The sequence below is a fragment of the Phyllostomus discolor genome, chromosome 6, assembly GCF_004126475.2.
Source record: "Phyllostomus discolor isolate MPI-MPIP mPhyDis1 chromosome 6, mPhyDis1.pri.v3, whole genome shotgun sequence".
Lineage (NCBI taxonomy): Eukaryota > Metazoa > Chordata > Mammalia > Chiroptera > Phyllostomidae > Phyllostomus > Phyllostomus discolor.
The window spans coordinates 136,090,171-136,107,946 of record NC_040908.2 but is presented as its reverse complement, the minus strand read 5'-3'; the positions used below and the strand labels follow the sequence as shown (position 1 = coordinate 136,107,946).

The following is a 17,776-nucleotide window of genomic DNA, read 5'->3' as shown; positions in this document are numbered from 1 at the left end:
TCTGTGTCCCCCCATGACACCTCCTTTGGCACAGGAAATGCAGATGAATTTAGTTTGGTTTTTACACATAGGACTGTGGTTGGAGATAAAAGTAGGTAGCAATGGACACTCTGCAGAATTTGCAGGGAGGTAGGCAGAACACACATAAAGTTTGTTTTTATTCTCCTTTCATGCTCCTCTGCTATCAAGCGGTCAGACTATTTTCTGGCTGCCTGGAGAACTTGACTCAGACCTGTTCCCCATTACTTGTGCTCTGCATGTTTTATGGTTAGATGCTAGAATGAGAGAGGGAATTCCTACCCAACCCAGTGACTGACTGACTGATTGATTTCACAGTTCTTGCCCATCCCAATCATTTCAAGGGAAGGTGCATAGTAACAGAGGAGCTTATGCATTTAAATGAATCATTGCTTAGAAGCATTTCAGTTTTTAGAACAGTGTGGGGAAGTAACAAGAGGGCACACAAGTTATCTTAATACCATCAGTAAGGTGCATTTCATTGGCATTCCAACTCTCCTACTGCCATGGATTTGCGTCATTGGTTCTTATGCTGGCAGGGTTTCTCAAGGTAGTGACAGTAGGTACCTGCAATACCTTTTTATTGGCAGCACACTTTTTTCCCTTCGCTTTTTTTTTTTTTAAGAATTTTTGGGATTGATATTTTATCTGGGCATGTCACAGTCTTCAGAACAATCACAGAACAATCTGTCTTCAGAACAATCATAGCACAGGAAATGCGTCACCAAGACTGCCCAGAAAGTCTGACCAGCTGAATCTTACTGCTTAAAATACACATATTCAACTGACAAATGGTGATGTGCCTCACATAGGAATGTGTTAGCATTTGCAAATCTTCTGTCTAGCATAGAACCCTCGATTGATAATTTCCTTCTCATTCTTCTGGAAAACCAGACTAAATCAAATCTCCCCGGCACCCTAATAGTCCTTCAACTCCCCGTTTCCATCTCTCTCTGCCCTCAGGGTAGCCCCCTGGAGCAGGGACAGGTTGTGACTGCTAGAATCAAGCCCAGCTACCCAGGTTCTGTTCTTCTGTTCTCCTGCATTTAGGGTAGGACTCTACAGTGAACCTTAATACTCAGACCAAATACCCACTCTAATTGGGGTAAATTTGAGAGGGCCAGAATTCATCCATTTGATCCGTTAACTGAAGGAGGATTCATTTTGGTAAAACTGGATACCTGGAAGAAGGACTTGATTCCTTATGCTGTTACAGTTGTATCAGTTTTTCCTCTTTTCCCCCCTCCACCCAGCACCCCCACTCCCTTAGGAAATTCCCCCGACCATTGTTCCTGTTCATGGGTCATGGGTAAAGTTCTTTGGATACTCCATTTCCTGTACTGTACTTTACATCCCCGTGGCTATTCTGTAACTACCTATTTGTACTTCTTAATCCCCTCACCTCTTCACCCATTCCCCTAAAATCCTTCCCATCTGGCAATCATAAAAACACTCTGTATCCATGATTCTGTCTCTGTTGTTCTTCTTTGCTTAGTTTGTTTTTTAGATTAATTTGTTGATGGGTATATATTTATTGCTATTTTATCGTTCATAATTTCAATCTTCTTTTTCTTAAGTAAACCCCTTTAACATTTCATATAATAGTGGTTTGGTGGTGATGAACTCCTTCAGTTGTTTCTTGTCTGGGAAGCTCTTTATCCACCCTTTATCCATTCTAAGTGATACCTTTGCGGTGTACATCAATATTGGCTGTAGGTCCCTGCTTTTCATGACTTTGAATATTTCTTGCCAGTCCCTTCTTGCCTGCAAAGTTTCTTTTGATAAATCAGCTGACAGCCTTATGGGAACTCCCCTCTAAGTAACTAATTTACTTTCTCTTGCTGCTTTTAAGATTCTCTCTTTGTCTTTAACCTTTGGCATTTTAATTATGATGTGTCTTGGACTGGGCCTCTTTGCATCTTTGTTCGGGACTCTGTGTTTCCTGGGCTTGCATGTCTGCTTCCTTCACCAAATTAAGAAAGTTGTCTTTCATTATTTTTTTCAAATAGATTTCCAATTTCTTCCTCTTTCTCTTCTCATTCAGGCATACCCCTGTGATGCAAATGTTGGACATCTTGAAGATGTCCCAGAGGCTGCTTGTACTATCCTTTTTTTTGGATTCTTTTTTCTTCTTGTTGTTCTGATTGGTTGTTTTGGGCTTCCTTGTGTTCTAAATCAGTGATTTGATTCTCGGCTTCATCAACTCCACTGTTGTTTCCCTGCACATTGTTCTTTGTTTCAATTAGTGTATCCTTTGTTTCTGACAGAATCTTTTTTATGTTGCTGAGGTCTTCACTAAGTTCCTTGAGCATCCCTATAAGCATTGTTTTGAAATCCGCATCTGCTAGATTGCTTATCTCCCTTCATTTAGCTCTCTTTCTGGAGTTTTGATCTGTTCTTTCATTTGGGCCATGCATCTTGTCTCCTCATTTTGGCAGCCTCCCTGTATTTGTTTCTATGTATTAGGAAGAGCTGTTATGACTCTCTGTCTTGGTAGCATGGCCTAATGTAGTGGGTGTCCTGTAGGGTCCAGTTGCACAGCTTCCTCTATCACTAAGCTGGGTACTCCAGTTAACCCTTCATGTGGTCCTCTTGTAATTGAGCCTTGATTGCTGTTTGCAGATCAATGAGAGAGATTTACCAAGGCCAGTCAGCTGCAACAATTGGCTGCGACCACTTACCACCAACCTCCACCCTCCATGGAAGATCAGCTATTCAGGGGCTGGGTGGTGTTATTCCAGCGTGGTCTATAGTTTTCCACTGGGTGTGCTGGCCCTGGACTTCCTTGGGTGGTGCAGGCCAAGGTCAGCCCCACCTATATTTTGCCTAGGGCTAGCTACCCTGCTTGAGCTAGAGAGCAATCCGAGATGGCTCTTACTTGTGCTGGGCTTGGAGATTCCCAACCAGATTATTCTTATCAAAGCTCAACTAGTTATCTGAAGTCAAACTGCAGTAATAAGGATCCTGTGGTCCTTCTGGTTGACTGCCTTCACCCACCCTTCCTGGGCCACTTAGATTCTTTACGAAGGCGGCAACAATTAGTTATCCCACTCACAAAGGGGGAGGGAAAGGGCATGAAAACCACAGACAACCGAGGCAATTTTTTTTCCAAGTGATCAGTTTAAAAAAGAAAACTTACTCAGCATCAAGAGAAAATACTGTGTGAGAGCCCAGCTGCCCTTCCTCAAGACCCACAGCCTCCTCATTTGTTCATATAGAATGATGAGACACAAAGGCCTGCAGACAGTGTGCTTGGGGGGAGACCCCTGTGTGGACACAGGCCAAAGGGCAGAGATGCAGAAAGCTGCACCTCTATCTGCCGCCATGGCTTAGGGCCTCCCGTTCACCCACAGAAGTTCCAGAGATAGCCTCCACCCAACCTGGTACACAAAACATCTCCTCTGGCTCTATTGCAGCAAGGCTCTGTGAAGGCCAACTTGGGTTTTTCCCTTTGCTTCTTTAAAAATTATCATTCAACTATATGTACATTGATTTTAGGGAGAGAGACACATGAATCGGTTGGCTCCCATATACATCCCAACTGGGGATTGAACTGACAACATAGGTGTGCGCCCTAACCTAGAATTGAACCCACCTTTTGGTGTATGGGATGATGCTCCAACCAAGTGGGCCACCTAGCCAGGGCTTTCCCTTTGCTTTTGACTAGATTTTACATCAACTCATGATGCACACTAGTTATTTCTTGCTGATGAGACTGTCAGAATTTATTATCTTTCTTTATCAAATGGACTAATATAAATGGTCACTTTGTGGTACTATGATCATATGACTTTATAATCATAAAGTTATATACAGATCAATAGCTATACCTATCTATACCTATACCTATATTATAAATATTTAGACACTGTGTATGGTGATGGATGTTGACTAACTGTGGTGACATACCTCAGTAAAAACATCCTTTAAATAGTTAGACACCCCTGGCTGGTATGGCTGAATGGATTGAGTGTTGGCTTGTGAACCAAAGGGTCACTGGTTCAATTCCCAGACAGGGCACATGCCTGGGTTGTGGGCCAGATCCCCAGTAAGGGGTGCACAAGAGGCAACCACATACTGATGTTTCTCTCCCTCTCTTTCTCTCTCCCTTCCCCTCTCTAAAAAAAGATAAATAAAATCTTTTTAAAAAGTACTTAGACAAAAGTAGAGAAGGATTATAGAGTCTTGAGGGATTCAGTAGGACCAAGGTTGGGGAGAAGTAAGGAGGAGAAGAAACAAAGAAAACTGAAGGAGCAGCTGTTAGTATAGATGGAAACTCAGGAAAGCGTGATGTCTTGGAAGCCATGAGAAGAAACGTATTCAAGATGAAGAGAGCTCTTGATACTTTGAAAGCTTCTGATACTTCAGATCTTGCTCTACAGAAACAACCAGTTTTGCCTGGTGGCTAAAAATCCAGAGCAATCAAATAGGAATCATAGTGAAGACAAAATAAGGAAAAATAAAAAGTGGAGAGAAGGGGAAGGAGATAAAGAGGAAAAAAGGAAAAGGATTATAAAAGAGAAACCAGAAGAGGAACAAGAGGAGGTAAAAAAAGAAGAAAAAGTGGAAAATGAGGAAAAACATCTTGAGAAAAGATTAGTCAGTAAACCCTCGCCATTCTCTGGGCAAAGTTTAAGCTGCATTTAAATTTAACATGACAGAAAAACAGGTTAGTCAATGATTATTTATATTTTTAAAGATTTTATTTATTCTTTAGAGAGAAAGGAAGGAGGGGAGAAAGAGAAGGAAAGAAACATCACTGTGTGAGAGATAACATCAATAGGTTCCCTCTCGCATCTACCCAACTGGGGACCTAGCCCACAATCCAGGCATGTTCCCTGACTGGGCATTGAACTGGCAGCCTTTTGGTTTGTAGGCCAGCACTCAGTCCTCTGAGCCACACCAACTAGGGCTAAAGCAATGTTTTTTTAAAAAGAGCAAGGAATTCAGTAAAGAAATGTATAAACAGAAATATAAGAGAAAGCTCAAGAGAGAGAGGGGGGCAAGGAGAGAGAGAAGGAGAGAAACATTGGTGTGAGAGAGACATCTATTGGTTGCCTCCCTTACGCACCTGGACCAGGGACTGAACCCACAACCTAGGTATGTGCCCTGACTGGGAAATGGACCTGCAACCTCAGTTATAGGGCAACGCTCCAACCAACTGAGCCACATTAGCCAGGGCCATGAGAAGCTTTTTTAAAATTATGTCCACACCCCATCCCATTGAATCAGAAACTTTGGGGGAGTGGCCTGGATATTGGTATGTTTCGAAGTTCCTTAGATATTTCTAATTTGCAGACACTGCTGAGTATTATTGTGCTTCAAGGAAGAGTAAGTAAGCAAGATGAAAAAAGTAACTCTCAGTGGAAGGAGGATTTTCTCAGTGAGAAAAGGGTTGCAGTGGAAAAGAGAACATTTTATACCCGGCCTATGTGCAAAATGCAAACATTGCCAACCTTTCATGGTACTTACCAGTCGTATACTGTTCTAAGCACTTTACTTACCTACATTAACTAATCATCTTCACAATAACTCTGTGAGGTAGGCGCTATTATTCCCATTTTATTGAGGAAGGAATTGAGATGCAGAGAAGTTAAGTTCCCTGAAATCATACAGCTAGTAATGTGTGAAACCTATGCATTCCGGCTTCTAAACCACCATGTTCTTAAGTACAGTGAAAGACATATGCAATAAGACTATGAAAGCAGGAATAAGTATCAGGAGCTACAAGAAAAGAGCCAAAGTGATTGATGAGATTTTTAGTTTAAGTTTAGTTTTTGTACTTTTATTACGTTTAGTTTTGGGCTCCCTGGCTGCTGGGGCAGCCAGATGTTGGCTCTCAGCAGGCGTGACGTGCGTGATTACAAGCAAAGGAGCGTGCAGGCGAGTTCCCATTGCAGCGCACTGAGATGGACGGACCCCTGGGCAAGGCGACAACTGTTAGGGTTAGTTTCAGCTCTAAGTCTTCGTAGCAAAACTAGTTTGTATGTTACAGTACCTGCTAGTAGCGAGCAACTTGAGGGCCAGTATCAAATGCATCTTATTCATTTATTTTTTATTTGTGTATTAATTCAGTCATTCTTAATTATATAAGAAACTTTTATCGAGCAGCCAGTATGTCAGGCACTAACTATATTTGGTGCAGGGGATATAGAAATGAGTAATACGTAATTCTCTCTTAAGAGGAAGTTTACAGTGTAAAAGAAGAAACAATTGTAAACAAATGCAGAAGTATAAAAATATAAGGGTCCAGGCAGCAGTGCCTCTGTCTCACTTTCTCTTACTTTTCCCCCTTCCCCTTCCTTTTTTTTTTCTTTTTCTTTTTTCCCCCTTCCTCCCTTTCGCCATTTCCTCTTGGAGGTGCTTCCCCACCAGCTGGAGCAGAGCCAGTCTCACCCCCTGCCTCCTAAAAAATGCACATACATATAAGGGTCCACGACTATTCAAGAAAGGTACAGTAGTTCTGCTCGGGTGGACAAAGAAGATTATGCAGAGAAGATGGTATATCTCAAACTCCTGGCACAGCAGGTCCTGTCAATATTCATTGAATTGAATTGGATGTCTTAATTAAATTTCCTCAAGTACTATGCTGGTGACTTAATGGGAACATATTTCCAATGTTATTGTAGATGAAGTGGGGAAAATAGGCCTTGATTTACATAAATCCGTTATATATAAACTTGACTATGCATCTTAAAATGCTACCTAGCTATGCCATAGGTAAATGCATGTGCCTTATTATTGTTTGAAGTGTGTTTATTTTGTCTCAAATAGGTAATACATATAACATACCAATTCGTTTGTGGATTTTGGATTCTCACCCTTTTGCTCCCCCCATTTGCTTCTTAAAGCCAACTGAAAATATGGAAATCTCAGTTGGAAAACATGTGGATGCTCAAGGCAGAATATACTTGCCCTACCTCCAAAACTGGAGCCATGTAAGATCAATTTGGGTTTTCTTTTAAAAGTTCTTATTTTTCTGAATATTTATATTTGTTTCTAGTGGATCAAAGTAACAAGTTACTGAATTTTCTTTCAACTATATGCTTCATATGGCCTTTAAAAATAACTAGAAATTGAGCCCCCAGGGGTCACCGGAGCCCCAGGACCCTGATGACAACAGCCTGCCTGGGGCTGCTGTCTCCAAGCCTAGGAGCCAACTGGCTTGATAAAGCACATGTAAAGCTACTAGCAAGATGTTGGGCATTATTTCCCATTCCCTCTCTATTAAAGATTCTTAGGTAATATGTATGTATTTATTTGTAGTTTTGCCTCTCTGTGACCTTTAATAAATTGAATCATATAATTTTCTGTTACTTGCTTTGTTTTAATTAAATTTTTAAAATTCACTCATGTGATGTATGTAACTGTAATTTACTTGTTTTACAAATCCTCACATTATGCAACTTTGTATTCTGCATTTTTCATCTGCCATTATATTGAGCATTGATAAATCTCTAGGAATGCAGTCATTGGATCAAAGGTTATAAATATTTTGAAGGCTATCCTTATCTGTTGCCAAACTGGCCTCCAGAAAGTAGACGGAATGTTGCACATCTCCCATCAGTAGAAATCAGTGCAGACAAGCACCTGTTCTATAGCACCCTTACTCTAACAGAAGGTATTATTCAAACCAAATAGACTTTGCCTATCTCTTTACATTTACTTTAAAATGCTCTCATTTTTATAAGTAATTAAAACCTTTATGAAAGGCTAATTTATAATAACATGTGTGTACGTGCCCAGGAAGTTGTAGAACACGGGCACAGGGCTGTCTGAGAGTCCAGTGTGGCTGCTGCCACGGATGGCATCAGGGTCATCACTTATTTTGTATGCGTCCCATGGAAAGGTGTGCAATTGTGGACATGTTTTACTTTTTTTATGGTTTTTATTTTCATATATATAAAACCTTTAAAAAGAAGGAAAAAAGAAACAGTAAGAGAAAGAATTAACACCAATTTGTCAGTAGTGGAGTTTAGGTAGAAAAATATTGACTGTTTATCAACTGTTGTGTGAACTTGTACATTATTTGTAATAGTTGGTGACTTAAATAAGATTTTCAGTTAAATATTATGATGGGGTCTTGCTAAAAATTAGTCCACTGGAAGGCCAAAAATGATGTCTTAATCTTAATGTTTAGTTCTTTCGATGACTGAGAAATTTAAATTTTTCATATTCATATATTTATCAATCATGTATGTTTCTCCTTTTTGAATTCCTCTCTCCTTCATTCATATTACCTTCTTTTTTCCTTTTCTTTTTTTAAAACTATCCTCAAAAGATATTTTGACATCTGTACCCCATTGTGGGGATCCATAGTTCCTGTTGCCTCTTTCTGATTTTCTTGGGCATCTCTTTTCACAGTGTTATTTGTTTGCTTGTTAATAAATACTCAGGGACAGTACATAATCTAGTTGAGGTTGTGCTTTATTTCAGCTCAGACAGTGTTGATTTCATTTCACTATTCCGAGCTTCTCTATTATAAGCTAAAACTGGTTTTAAGATGACATTACATTATTTAAATTACCCTATTTAAGATTACTAGTAATTTTAAGTGCCACATACTCTTGTACAGTTGGAATTATAATTATATAGAATTTTGGAGCCAGAAAGAATCTAGAGGTTGTCTAGGCCAAGGATCACAGACATTTTCCCCAGTAGGGTCAGTGTGCTGTGTTGGGTCTATAGAATTTTGTTGGAATGGCACAAAAGTTTTGCTTTATTATTTTCTTTTTTGTTTTATTCTCAATATGAATTTGAATGCCTATACATGTACTGTTTCCAATCTGCCACAATAAATTTTGCATCTCCCCAAATTTTCTTATCCATAACACCTTCACACATTATGTTATCTGCTTAGTCTTTAAAGGGGTTCGATGCTAATGGCCTCATCCTCTTGACTTATAAATAATGAAACCCAGACACTGAGAATTGAAGCACTTTTTACAGTGAAAAAGCTACTTGATATTCCTAACAGTAATAAACATCGATTTTACACTCAGAGCATATAGTTTGCGTGCATCGGCTCATTTGCTTCTCGTAACAGCCCCTTGGGATTTGTTATTCACATTATATTGCTGATAGCACTGGAGCTAAGCTAGGTTAAATGAATTTCAGTAAGGTTGCTCAGCCAGTTAAATGGAAAGCAACAGGACCAGCTGAGATAATACTGCTCAGGGCTAATTTCGGGTCTGAGGACGGCCACCTAGGTACTCTGCAAGTAAGCACATTCACGTTGTTTCCCCACATTTCGGAGATGTGGGTGTAACATTCCTTTCTTCGTTCTTCAGTTAAAAGATTTAAGTAACTTTCTAAATGAAAGTATTAAAATAGTTGAAGGTATCAACTAATTTCCGTGGTACTTTTCACAAAATGAGAGTGTAACAAAGTACTTTGTCTTGGCTAACCAAAACAAGGTGTAGGTTAACAGGGTAGTACTCGTGAGCGAAATTTTTGCATAACTCTTCCCTTTGTGTGTATTCTGCAGCCTAAATCTGTCATTGTAGGATTAATTAAAGAAATGATCACCAAGTTTCAAGAGGAACTTCCCCTGTATTCTTTCTCCCCGTCTGACGAGGCACGGCAGGTGGACTTGCTAGCCTATATTGCAAAGATCACTGAAGGTTTGTGTTTTTGTTAATCAGAGGGTTATGAGGTTACAATGTCTCACTAACAGCCTCTATTCTATGCTACTTTATTCTTATAAATAAATACATACACACACATCTCTCTGTTGAATCAAAAATCCCTGTCCTTTTATCATAGGGTAAGTTTTAGCATACAATTCCAGTGAATATGGTTTCTTAAAATGTGGAAGATTACTCCTGTACTGACAGATGAAACAATTTTGTGTTTTGTTCAGAATCACTTGATATATACAGGGGTGGGCAAAAGTAAGTTAAATTATCAGCCATCATTACCTAAAAGATAAATCATAAGTAAGGATACAAACTAATAATAATACTAATAATATTAATAATAATAATAAAGGAGACAAATTATACTGTAATAAATAATAATACAAGAATGAGCTGTTTTCGTGTCCTCACAGCTGTAAACCTGCTTTTGCCAATCCCGTATTAATGATCCTAAACCATTTTCATTGTATGTTTTTCTGGTTTATTGCCTCATTTCAATGTATGGGACCAGAAAATCCCATAATTCTCAGTGTTTCCATTGAGTATAAAGCAAAATACCCATGCTTGTAAAATTTTGTAAAGTGTTAAATATTTTTTACATTTTAGACCAGAACAGTAAGAATCAGAATGTTTTTTAGAATTATGAAAATTCTGGGGTTTTTTTTTCAGTCTTATATATGTCTTATATATCATTTAGCAGAACATTTAATATCAGATTCCTATCGTTCTAGCATTTCATTTGTTCAGCAAGTATTTTGAGTGCCTGTTACTGATGAGCACCACGTGTTCTGTCCAAGTTATTGAAGCTTGGTGTGTTTTTTTAAAAGATGCTAAAAGATTTTTTATACTATTTTTAAATAGTCATGTTCATTCACCTTTTTCTTTCTAGGTGTCTCAGACATAAATTCAAAGAACTGGGCAAATTATGAGAACAAAACAGTAAAGAAAATTACCGTGGTTGGAGGTGGAGAACTAGGAGTTGCCTGCACATTAGCAATCTCAGCAAAGGTATGTAAGCATGGTGGCTATAAATACATTTATCATATTGCTGCACTTTGGGGTAGTTTATGGTTAGTATACAAGAAATGATGGCTTAATTTTGTCATTTGGGAAAATCTCTTTTTGCCTTAAAATATATTTACTTAGTTGACAAAAGCCAAAAGCTCTCATTCAGTTAGTCATGGAATAGGCTTTGAAAGTGATCTGAATAATGGGCTTATCACACGAATTCAAGGGAAACCTCAACTTGGCATTCACCTGACTTAGTCATATTTTCTGAGTCATGCTGCTTATTTTTAAAAATATTTTATTTACTTATTTACTTTTAGAGCAAGGGGAAGGGATGGAGAAGGAGGGGGAGAGAAACGTCTGTGTGCCAGAGAAACATTGATGGGTTGCCTCTTGCACTCCTCTGAGTAGGGACCTGGCCCACAACCCAGGCACGTGCCCTGACTGGGAATTGAACCTGAGAACTTGAGGTTTGCAGCACGATGCCCATCCCACTGAGCCGTACCAGTCAGGGCTGAGTCATGCTGCTTTAATGAAACTCTTATTTAATAACTTAATTTTAGCTCTTTCTAAAACTCTTAAATAGAATTTTTAAGGTGATTTTTTTTCATATAATTACTTTCTTTAAGATTGTAATTCCTGAATTAATAGTTTGAGATTTATTTTTCATAAGTCCTTTTTACTGTATATTTTCTGTATAAATTATTTTCAGAAAGGCACTTAAATCCCCCTTCCAGAGTGATTCAAATGCCCCTCCAGGGCCCAGTATCTTGGTAACAGTGCGTCTATGTCATTTGAGGAATATAGTCCAGAATAGAATAGCTGTCCCTTTATATATTTATTTGGTGCCTATCATTTGATTTTCTAGTCTATTACACTTTGATTGTTTACCAACTAAAATTTCCCCTTTCCTTGCTTTCTGATTTCTTCCATTTAAGACTTACATATGTCTTGGCGCTAGGTTCTACTTCAGCAAATAATTAAATTGTATCCAGGGAGCTAGAAAATTTTAAATCTGGCTGTTGAGAACAATACAAGTATTGTTAACCTTTGGCATATTTATATTTCATGTCCTCCACCCTCCACCTGAATAGACTATTCCCTCTTAATTGGATTGGAATTGTTTTCAGTTCTCTTGTTACTCAATAGAATGCTTCTGTAAACACTGCTTTACAAGCTGCTTATTTTCTCATCTGAATTTTTTTTGGGTGTACATAATCTCAGAAGTAATACTAGTAAATCAGAGGGCATGGATGGTTTTTATGACACTTATTACATATTGCAGGACTGCTCTTTAGAAAGGAAGAACTAATTTATGCTACTAATAAAAATGTGCACATCAGCCAGAATTTTGACATCTCTAACTCAATACTGAGTTTCATCAATTTTCTTTGTTTTTGTTAAGTACAGAAAGCTCTTTAAAGTTATGTTTCTTTAGCTGTCAGAAGAGTCTCACTGTTAGTATTTCCTTGTGAGCTGTCTAGATGGCAATTTTTTCCCATTTTTCCTTTTAAACATTACTATTTCAAGACAAGGTACAATATTCAAGTAGAGCAACAATACTCAGATAGTACAATAGTAGCCATAATAGCGACAACAGTATGTACTAGTGGCAGTACAGCAGTAACTGACCTTTACTGAATGCTTAACCAGGTGCCGGGCACTCATCCAAACACCTGACTCATTTTTACAGCATCCCTGCTGCTCAGATACCATCATTACTGACCTTTTACAAATGAGGTAACCAGGATATAGGAAGGTTACCCAACTGCCCAAAGTCACACTGTTAATAAATGGAGCCAGCATTTGAAGATAGGCAATCTATTTCTAGAATCTATATTCTAGATCCTTCCTACTCGATGTGTGGCTTTCAGACCAGCAGCATTGACATAACCTGAGATCTTTCTAGAAGTGCATAATCTCAGGCCCCAGTCCAGAGTTACAGTAGCAAATCTGCATTTAAGAAATCCCTGGTGATCCATGTGCTTCACTGACCTACTCAATATGACCCTTTAGCTTGAGAAGCTCTGCTTCAAACCACTATATTATACTGCTTCATTATTACTGTTGTTAGCAGTGGGCGTTTAGGTTGTTTGGGCTTTGTTTTGTTTTGTTTGTCTGAGTTTATTTGATCCAAGCCAATGACATATGCTAGGCTCAAGATTTCAAATGCTCCCTCTATTCTTCTGAATATCTGTATACTTATACATCTTGTATCAGCATCCTACACGTACTAATAGAGTTGTAGGATAATTTGCATAAATGAAATTGATGGATTAAAGGAGTTACTGTGTTTTAAAATTTTGATAGAAATTTTCAAAGTATCTCTATGTCAGTTTATTCTCATACCCATAGTGTGTGAAAATACCTGTTTTTTATTGTTGTTAAACTTTTGGATCTTTGAATGTCTGATAAATGACAAATGGTAATTCAGTTTTCTTTGCATTTTTCTTACAAGTGACTAACAATAATACAATTAATAGGTATAATTTAGAGGACTGCTCTCTGCCAAGCCTGTGTCACATAATTAATCCTCACAACCCATGAAGTAAGGTCAAGTTCAGTGACTTGCCCAGCATTACAAAGCTAATAAGTAGTCTTGCTGGGTTATTTTCCTAACTTCTACACTTTCTTCCCAATAGTCTGGTAGATCCCTTGGTGTTCTTGCTCCTGTACTCTAAGACAGGAGAGAGCCTTAGATCCCTTAGTACTTTGGAAGACCTTCCATAACCTTCCACAAAGGTAATCTGACTTTTAGGGTATCCCATGTTGTCATTTACAGCCAGCCCATCCTGGCACCCAAAGAGCCATCTACCAGCAGGTGGAGATCACTTCCATGAGCTCTCTGGGCAGAGTGCTGCATGATAACTGGATTTTATTTTAGATTTCTGGCTATTATCCCTTTTTCTTTTTTCATATGCTTACTGATTTTTTTTAGAGAGAGAGGAAGGGAGAAAGAGAGTGAGAGAAAAACATCAACTGGTTGCCTCCATACATACCCCAACTGGGGATCAAACCCACAACCTAGGTATGTGTCCTGACTGGGAATCAAACCCCTAGCCTTTTGTTGTGTGGGACGATGCTCCAACCAACTGAGCCATAGCAGCCAGGGTTATCCTTTGTTTCTTTAAGAGAATGTTGGTAAGTTGTGTTCACTTTCATGCTAGGAATGAGATGCCAAAAGAGACTAAAAAGACCACTCGAAGTTCTTTCAGAATGTAAATTTTAACATCAAAATGAAAACATAAACTCAATAACAATAACAAACATATTGAATGAACCAAATCATCTTTATTACTTGTCCCATCAAAGGAAACCTGCCATCTGTGACTTCTGATGTAAGCCCTGCTAGATCCGAGTTTTCAGTGACACCTGAGGGACCACGTTATTCAAGTTCACAGTAATTTCTTGCTTGCATGTCCCTTTTATTGTTATTGCATTACTTTTGCTTCATAATGAGCACATGAGCCCTGTGTATTCTCTCGTAGCCCTCACTTCTGCATGAATTTAAATCAAGTAACTGGACATGGCCAGTGTAATGCTCTTCTGTTTCTTACTGTGCAGGGCCTTGCAGACAGACTCGTCCTCTTAGACCTCTCAGAAGGGACGAAGGGAGGGATGATGGACCTTAATATCTTCAACCTGCCTAATGTGGAGATCAGCAAAGGTCTGGTTTTTCTGCTTAAAACTTGTATGCCTTATTTACTCTTGTATTTAAGTCCTAGAATTTTAATAGACTTTATTTTTTTTAGAGCAGTTTTAGATTCAGAGCCATATCGAGGAGAAGGTACAGAAATTTCCCATATGTACCTCCTGCTCCCACACATGCATAGCCTTCCCCATTGTAACAATGGTAGGGAATCCCCTACCTAAGTGGTACAATTGGTGAACCTACCTGGAAACATCATTCTCATTCAAAGTCCGTAGTTTACTTAGGATTCACTCTTGATGTTCTACCTTCTATGGATGAGGACAGATCTATAATGACATGTATTGACCATTATTGTATCTTAGAGAGTTGTTTTTCCTTGTAAAAGCTTGGAAAATTTCTGAGCAAATGGAATACGGAAACCGAGAAAAGAAAATTAAACAAGGCCAAACAGGTTGAACAACTTACAGCCAGCTGGTGAATCGCAAGACCTTATCTTCCCTGGGCCTAACCAAGGACACTTGAGAGCAAAGTGGCCTCTACCTCTCCTCCCTACCCAGACAGTACACAGCTTGGATGACTCTGGTTTGGGGAATAGAGAACAGAGACCCAGTCATGCCATTTGTGCCAGCCAAACCCAGGGATGGATAAAGTCAGGGGAACAAATAACAAAACCCCGAGTAGAGCCAGACAGACCCAAGAGAAAAGTAAAACAGTGAAGCAAACCAAAGAATAATCTCAGACTGTCCTATATGCTCATTTTGATACATCAGCATGTTAAAAACAAACCTGGAAAGCTGATGCATATTCTGCTGAAACTCTTCCCTAAGATTCTCACCTGCAGAAGAGAGAAAACTCTCAAAACGAAAGATGTAAGTATGGACTTGCTATACAGCATGCCCATACCCCTTCTTAGGTGTGAAAGTTTTACTTCCTCCTAAACTCCAAGGGTCTCCACAAGACTTGCAACCAGGGGGGCAGTGGGCAGCTGGAGCTCATCCCAGGCTCATGCCCTGGTCCTGTCTCCAAGGCCCCCTTTTTCTCTGACTTCCCCATGAGCTAACAGCAGCCCCGCCTAGGCTCACTCCTTTCCTGTAATGTTTCTAGGGAGTCAAAGCAGAGCACTGTGTAGGCTGTCTCCTGTTGCTTCTGCCCTGAGACCTTCCATTGTGTCACTGTCCCCGGCTGTAATAAATGTATGGTCAAAACCACCTGGACTTGTGTTGTGAAATCTTTCCTGCATGAAGTCAAGAACCCATATACTACAGGCCAGCCTGAGGCAGACCCACTCTGGGCATAGGCCCCGTCTGGTAACAGTTTCTGCCCTAAAAATCACCTGTGCTCTGCCTGGAGTACTAGAATCTTAATGCTGAAAGTACCTTAAAGATCACCTAGTCCAGGCCAGCTCAGTGGGTTAGAGTGTGGTCCTGACATGCCAAGGGTGCGGGTTTGATCCCGGGTCAGGGCACATACAAGGATGAACCAATGAATGGGTAAATAAGTGGAACAACAAACCTATGTTTCTCTGTGTCTGTCTCCCTCCCCAAAAAATCCTTAAAAAAAAAAAAGGTCACCTAGTCCAAATCCCTGAATTTACATGTTTAGAAACTAAGATTAAAAAAAAGTTAAGTGACTTAACCAGAGTCTTACAGAGTCTACAACTGTTTATGTTAACCAGAGTCAGATAAGCAAATGATATTCAGGTTGGTCAGAAGGATATATTCTTGTCTTTTTCAAATCACTTTAGGGGACTGTTTGGTGCATGAGCCCTAGAAGTCGTGAGGCCATTTAGGACATGAGGAAATTGTTTCTTTCTGTGTATCTCATCTTAGTATAGATTTATTTTCTCTGGTTGCTTGCTTTTTCATAATATATTGGTTACGGACACTGGTTTTAGAGTTAGAAAGATGGGGTTTGCATCCTAGGTCTGCCACATTACAACTCTGACATTTGTCAGATTATATAATCTCTGAAAGTTTAGTTTTATGATCTTAAAAGTGGGAATAATACCTACTCCTTGGTATATAGCAAAAGTGTTAAACCAAGAATCTTTTAAAAAATCTAATTTGCATTACTTTCATTAAAAATATATTGTTAAAATAAATTTTAATAACAAAAAGGGCTTTTATGTCAATAAATAAAATTGTAATGTAAAAAAGTAATTTATCTCATATTTTTAAAAGTTTCGGCACCCTGGCTGGCGTAGCTCAGTGGATTGAGCGCGGGCTGGGAACCAAAGTGTCCCAGGTTCGATTCCCAGCCAGGGTACATTCCTGGGTTGCAGGCCATAACCCCCAGCAACCGCACATTGATGTTTCTTTCTCTCTCTCTCTCTCTCTCTCTCCCCCCCTTCCCTCTCTAAAAAATAAATAAAATCTTTAAAAAAAAAAGTTTCAATATATTTTATCATGTATATGACATATCAATGCAGACATAAATATGTAGGTAAATGCTACATTTGGTGATATGGGCTTAAAATATTTTATTACCAGAGATGCATGATCAAAAATTTTGGAAGACCATTGAACTAGAAAGTGTTTACTCTAAGTACTCTAAACACTAGAAAGTGTTTACTTTAACCTTCCAAAACCAGGTTACAGCAGAAGTCAGGTTGTAACATGTAGTTGTTTGACTTTCCCTTGCGTTTCCTTACTTGGGTGCCCTGTATCCATTCACCATACTTTCCAAATACCGTGTTGGGACAGAATGGCTTTGCAAGCCTAAATGTACTAAGAACAACAGAACGTCAGAGAAGTTGAAATGATACTTCTGGTTTATAAAATTGGGTGAAATAGTTCTAGCAAGCCTCTAGATCCCTGTAGGGCACAGTGAGTTCATTTCCTTTCTCTAGAGACAGTACAATAATAGTTACTTTAAAGAGCCTTTTATAGCCCTCATCTAGAAGATCCCTGGGGGTGGGGGGTGGGGCTGGATATTCTCTCCTGCCTGTTATTTCAGGTACTGAAGTTCTTAAGGGACCTGGTAACAATTCCAAATCACCCCTTGGGCACAGTTGAGTACACAGACCCTAGAGGTTGTGAGCCATTTAGTACATATGGAAATTGTTTCTTCATCTGTCTTATTAACCATCAGTGACTTGTTTCTGGTCATTGAAAGAATAGAATCCTTGGAGTAGATATGTAGGTCATGGTGCTTGCCACCACATAGGGAATGTTGAATGAATGCACACTGTCTACTGTCTTGGGGCAGGTTTCATATTGTCCTTGTTAATTTCGGTTGCACGTTCCAGATAATACTTAATTTAATTCCTATGGCATGAAATAATTTTAAATATAATATTAACTAACATTTTATGAATATATTCTACCATATGGAGAAGTGCAGTAATAATTTTGGGAAATTGAACTCAAGGGAAATTTTAGTAATGTCCCATCATAACAGGTATTGATGATTGCAGCTGATCATCGCAGGTTGTACTTTGCTTCATTTAGATTTTTTTTTA

At 39.0% G+C, this 17,776-nt stretch overlaps 1 protein-coding gene across 5 annotated transcripts in view; it reads left to right on the top strand.

Annotated features, from left to right (window-relative positions):
- Positions 1 to 17,776, top strand: part of UEVLD (UEV and lactate/malate dehyrogenase domains) — a 48,987-nt gene that overhangs the window by 11,811 nt on the left and 19,400 nt on the right. For 3 of the 5 annotated variants that reach the window (XR_004903936.1, XM_036029123.1, XM_028517579.2), the window contains exons 4-7: positions 6,793 to 6,956; positions 9,506 to 9,641; positions 10,546 to 10,664; positions 14,229 to 14,331. Coding sequence is in view for 4 of the 5 variants with exons in the window: in XM_036029123.1 (XP_035885016.1) it covers positions 6,793 to 6,956; positions 9,506 to 9,641; positions 10,546 to 10,664; positions 14,229 to 14,331 (522 nt within the window). In the remaining variant the exon portion in view is untranslated. The remainder of the gene's footprint in view (positions 1 to 6,792; positions 6,957 to 9,505; positions 9,642 to 10,545; positions 10,665 to 14,228; positions 14,332 to 17,776) is intronic. The other 2 variants (XM_036029124.1, XM_036029125.1) reach the window with 2 other exon arrangements.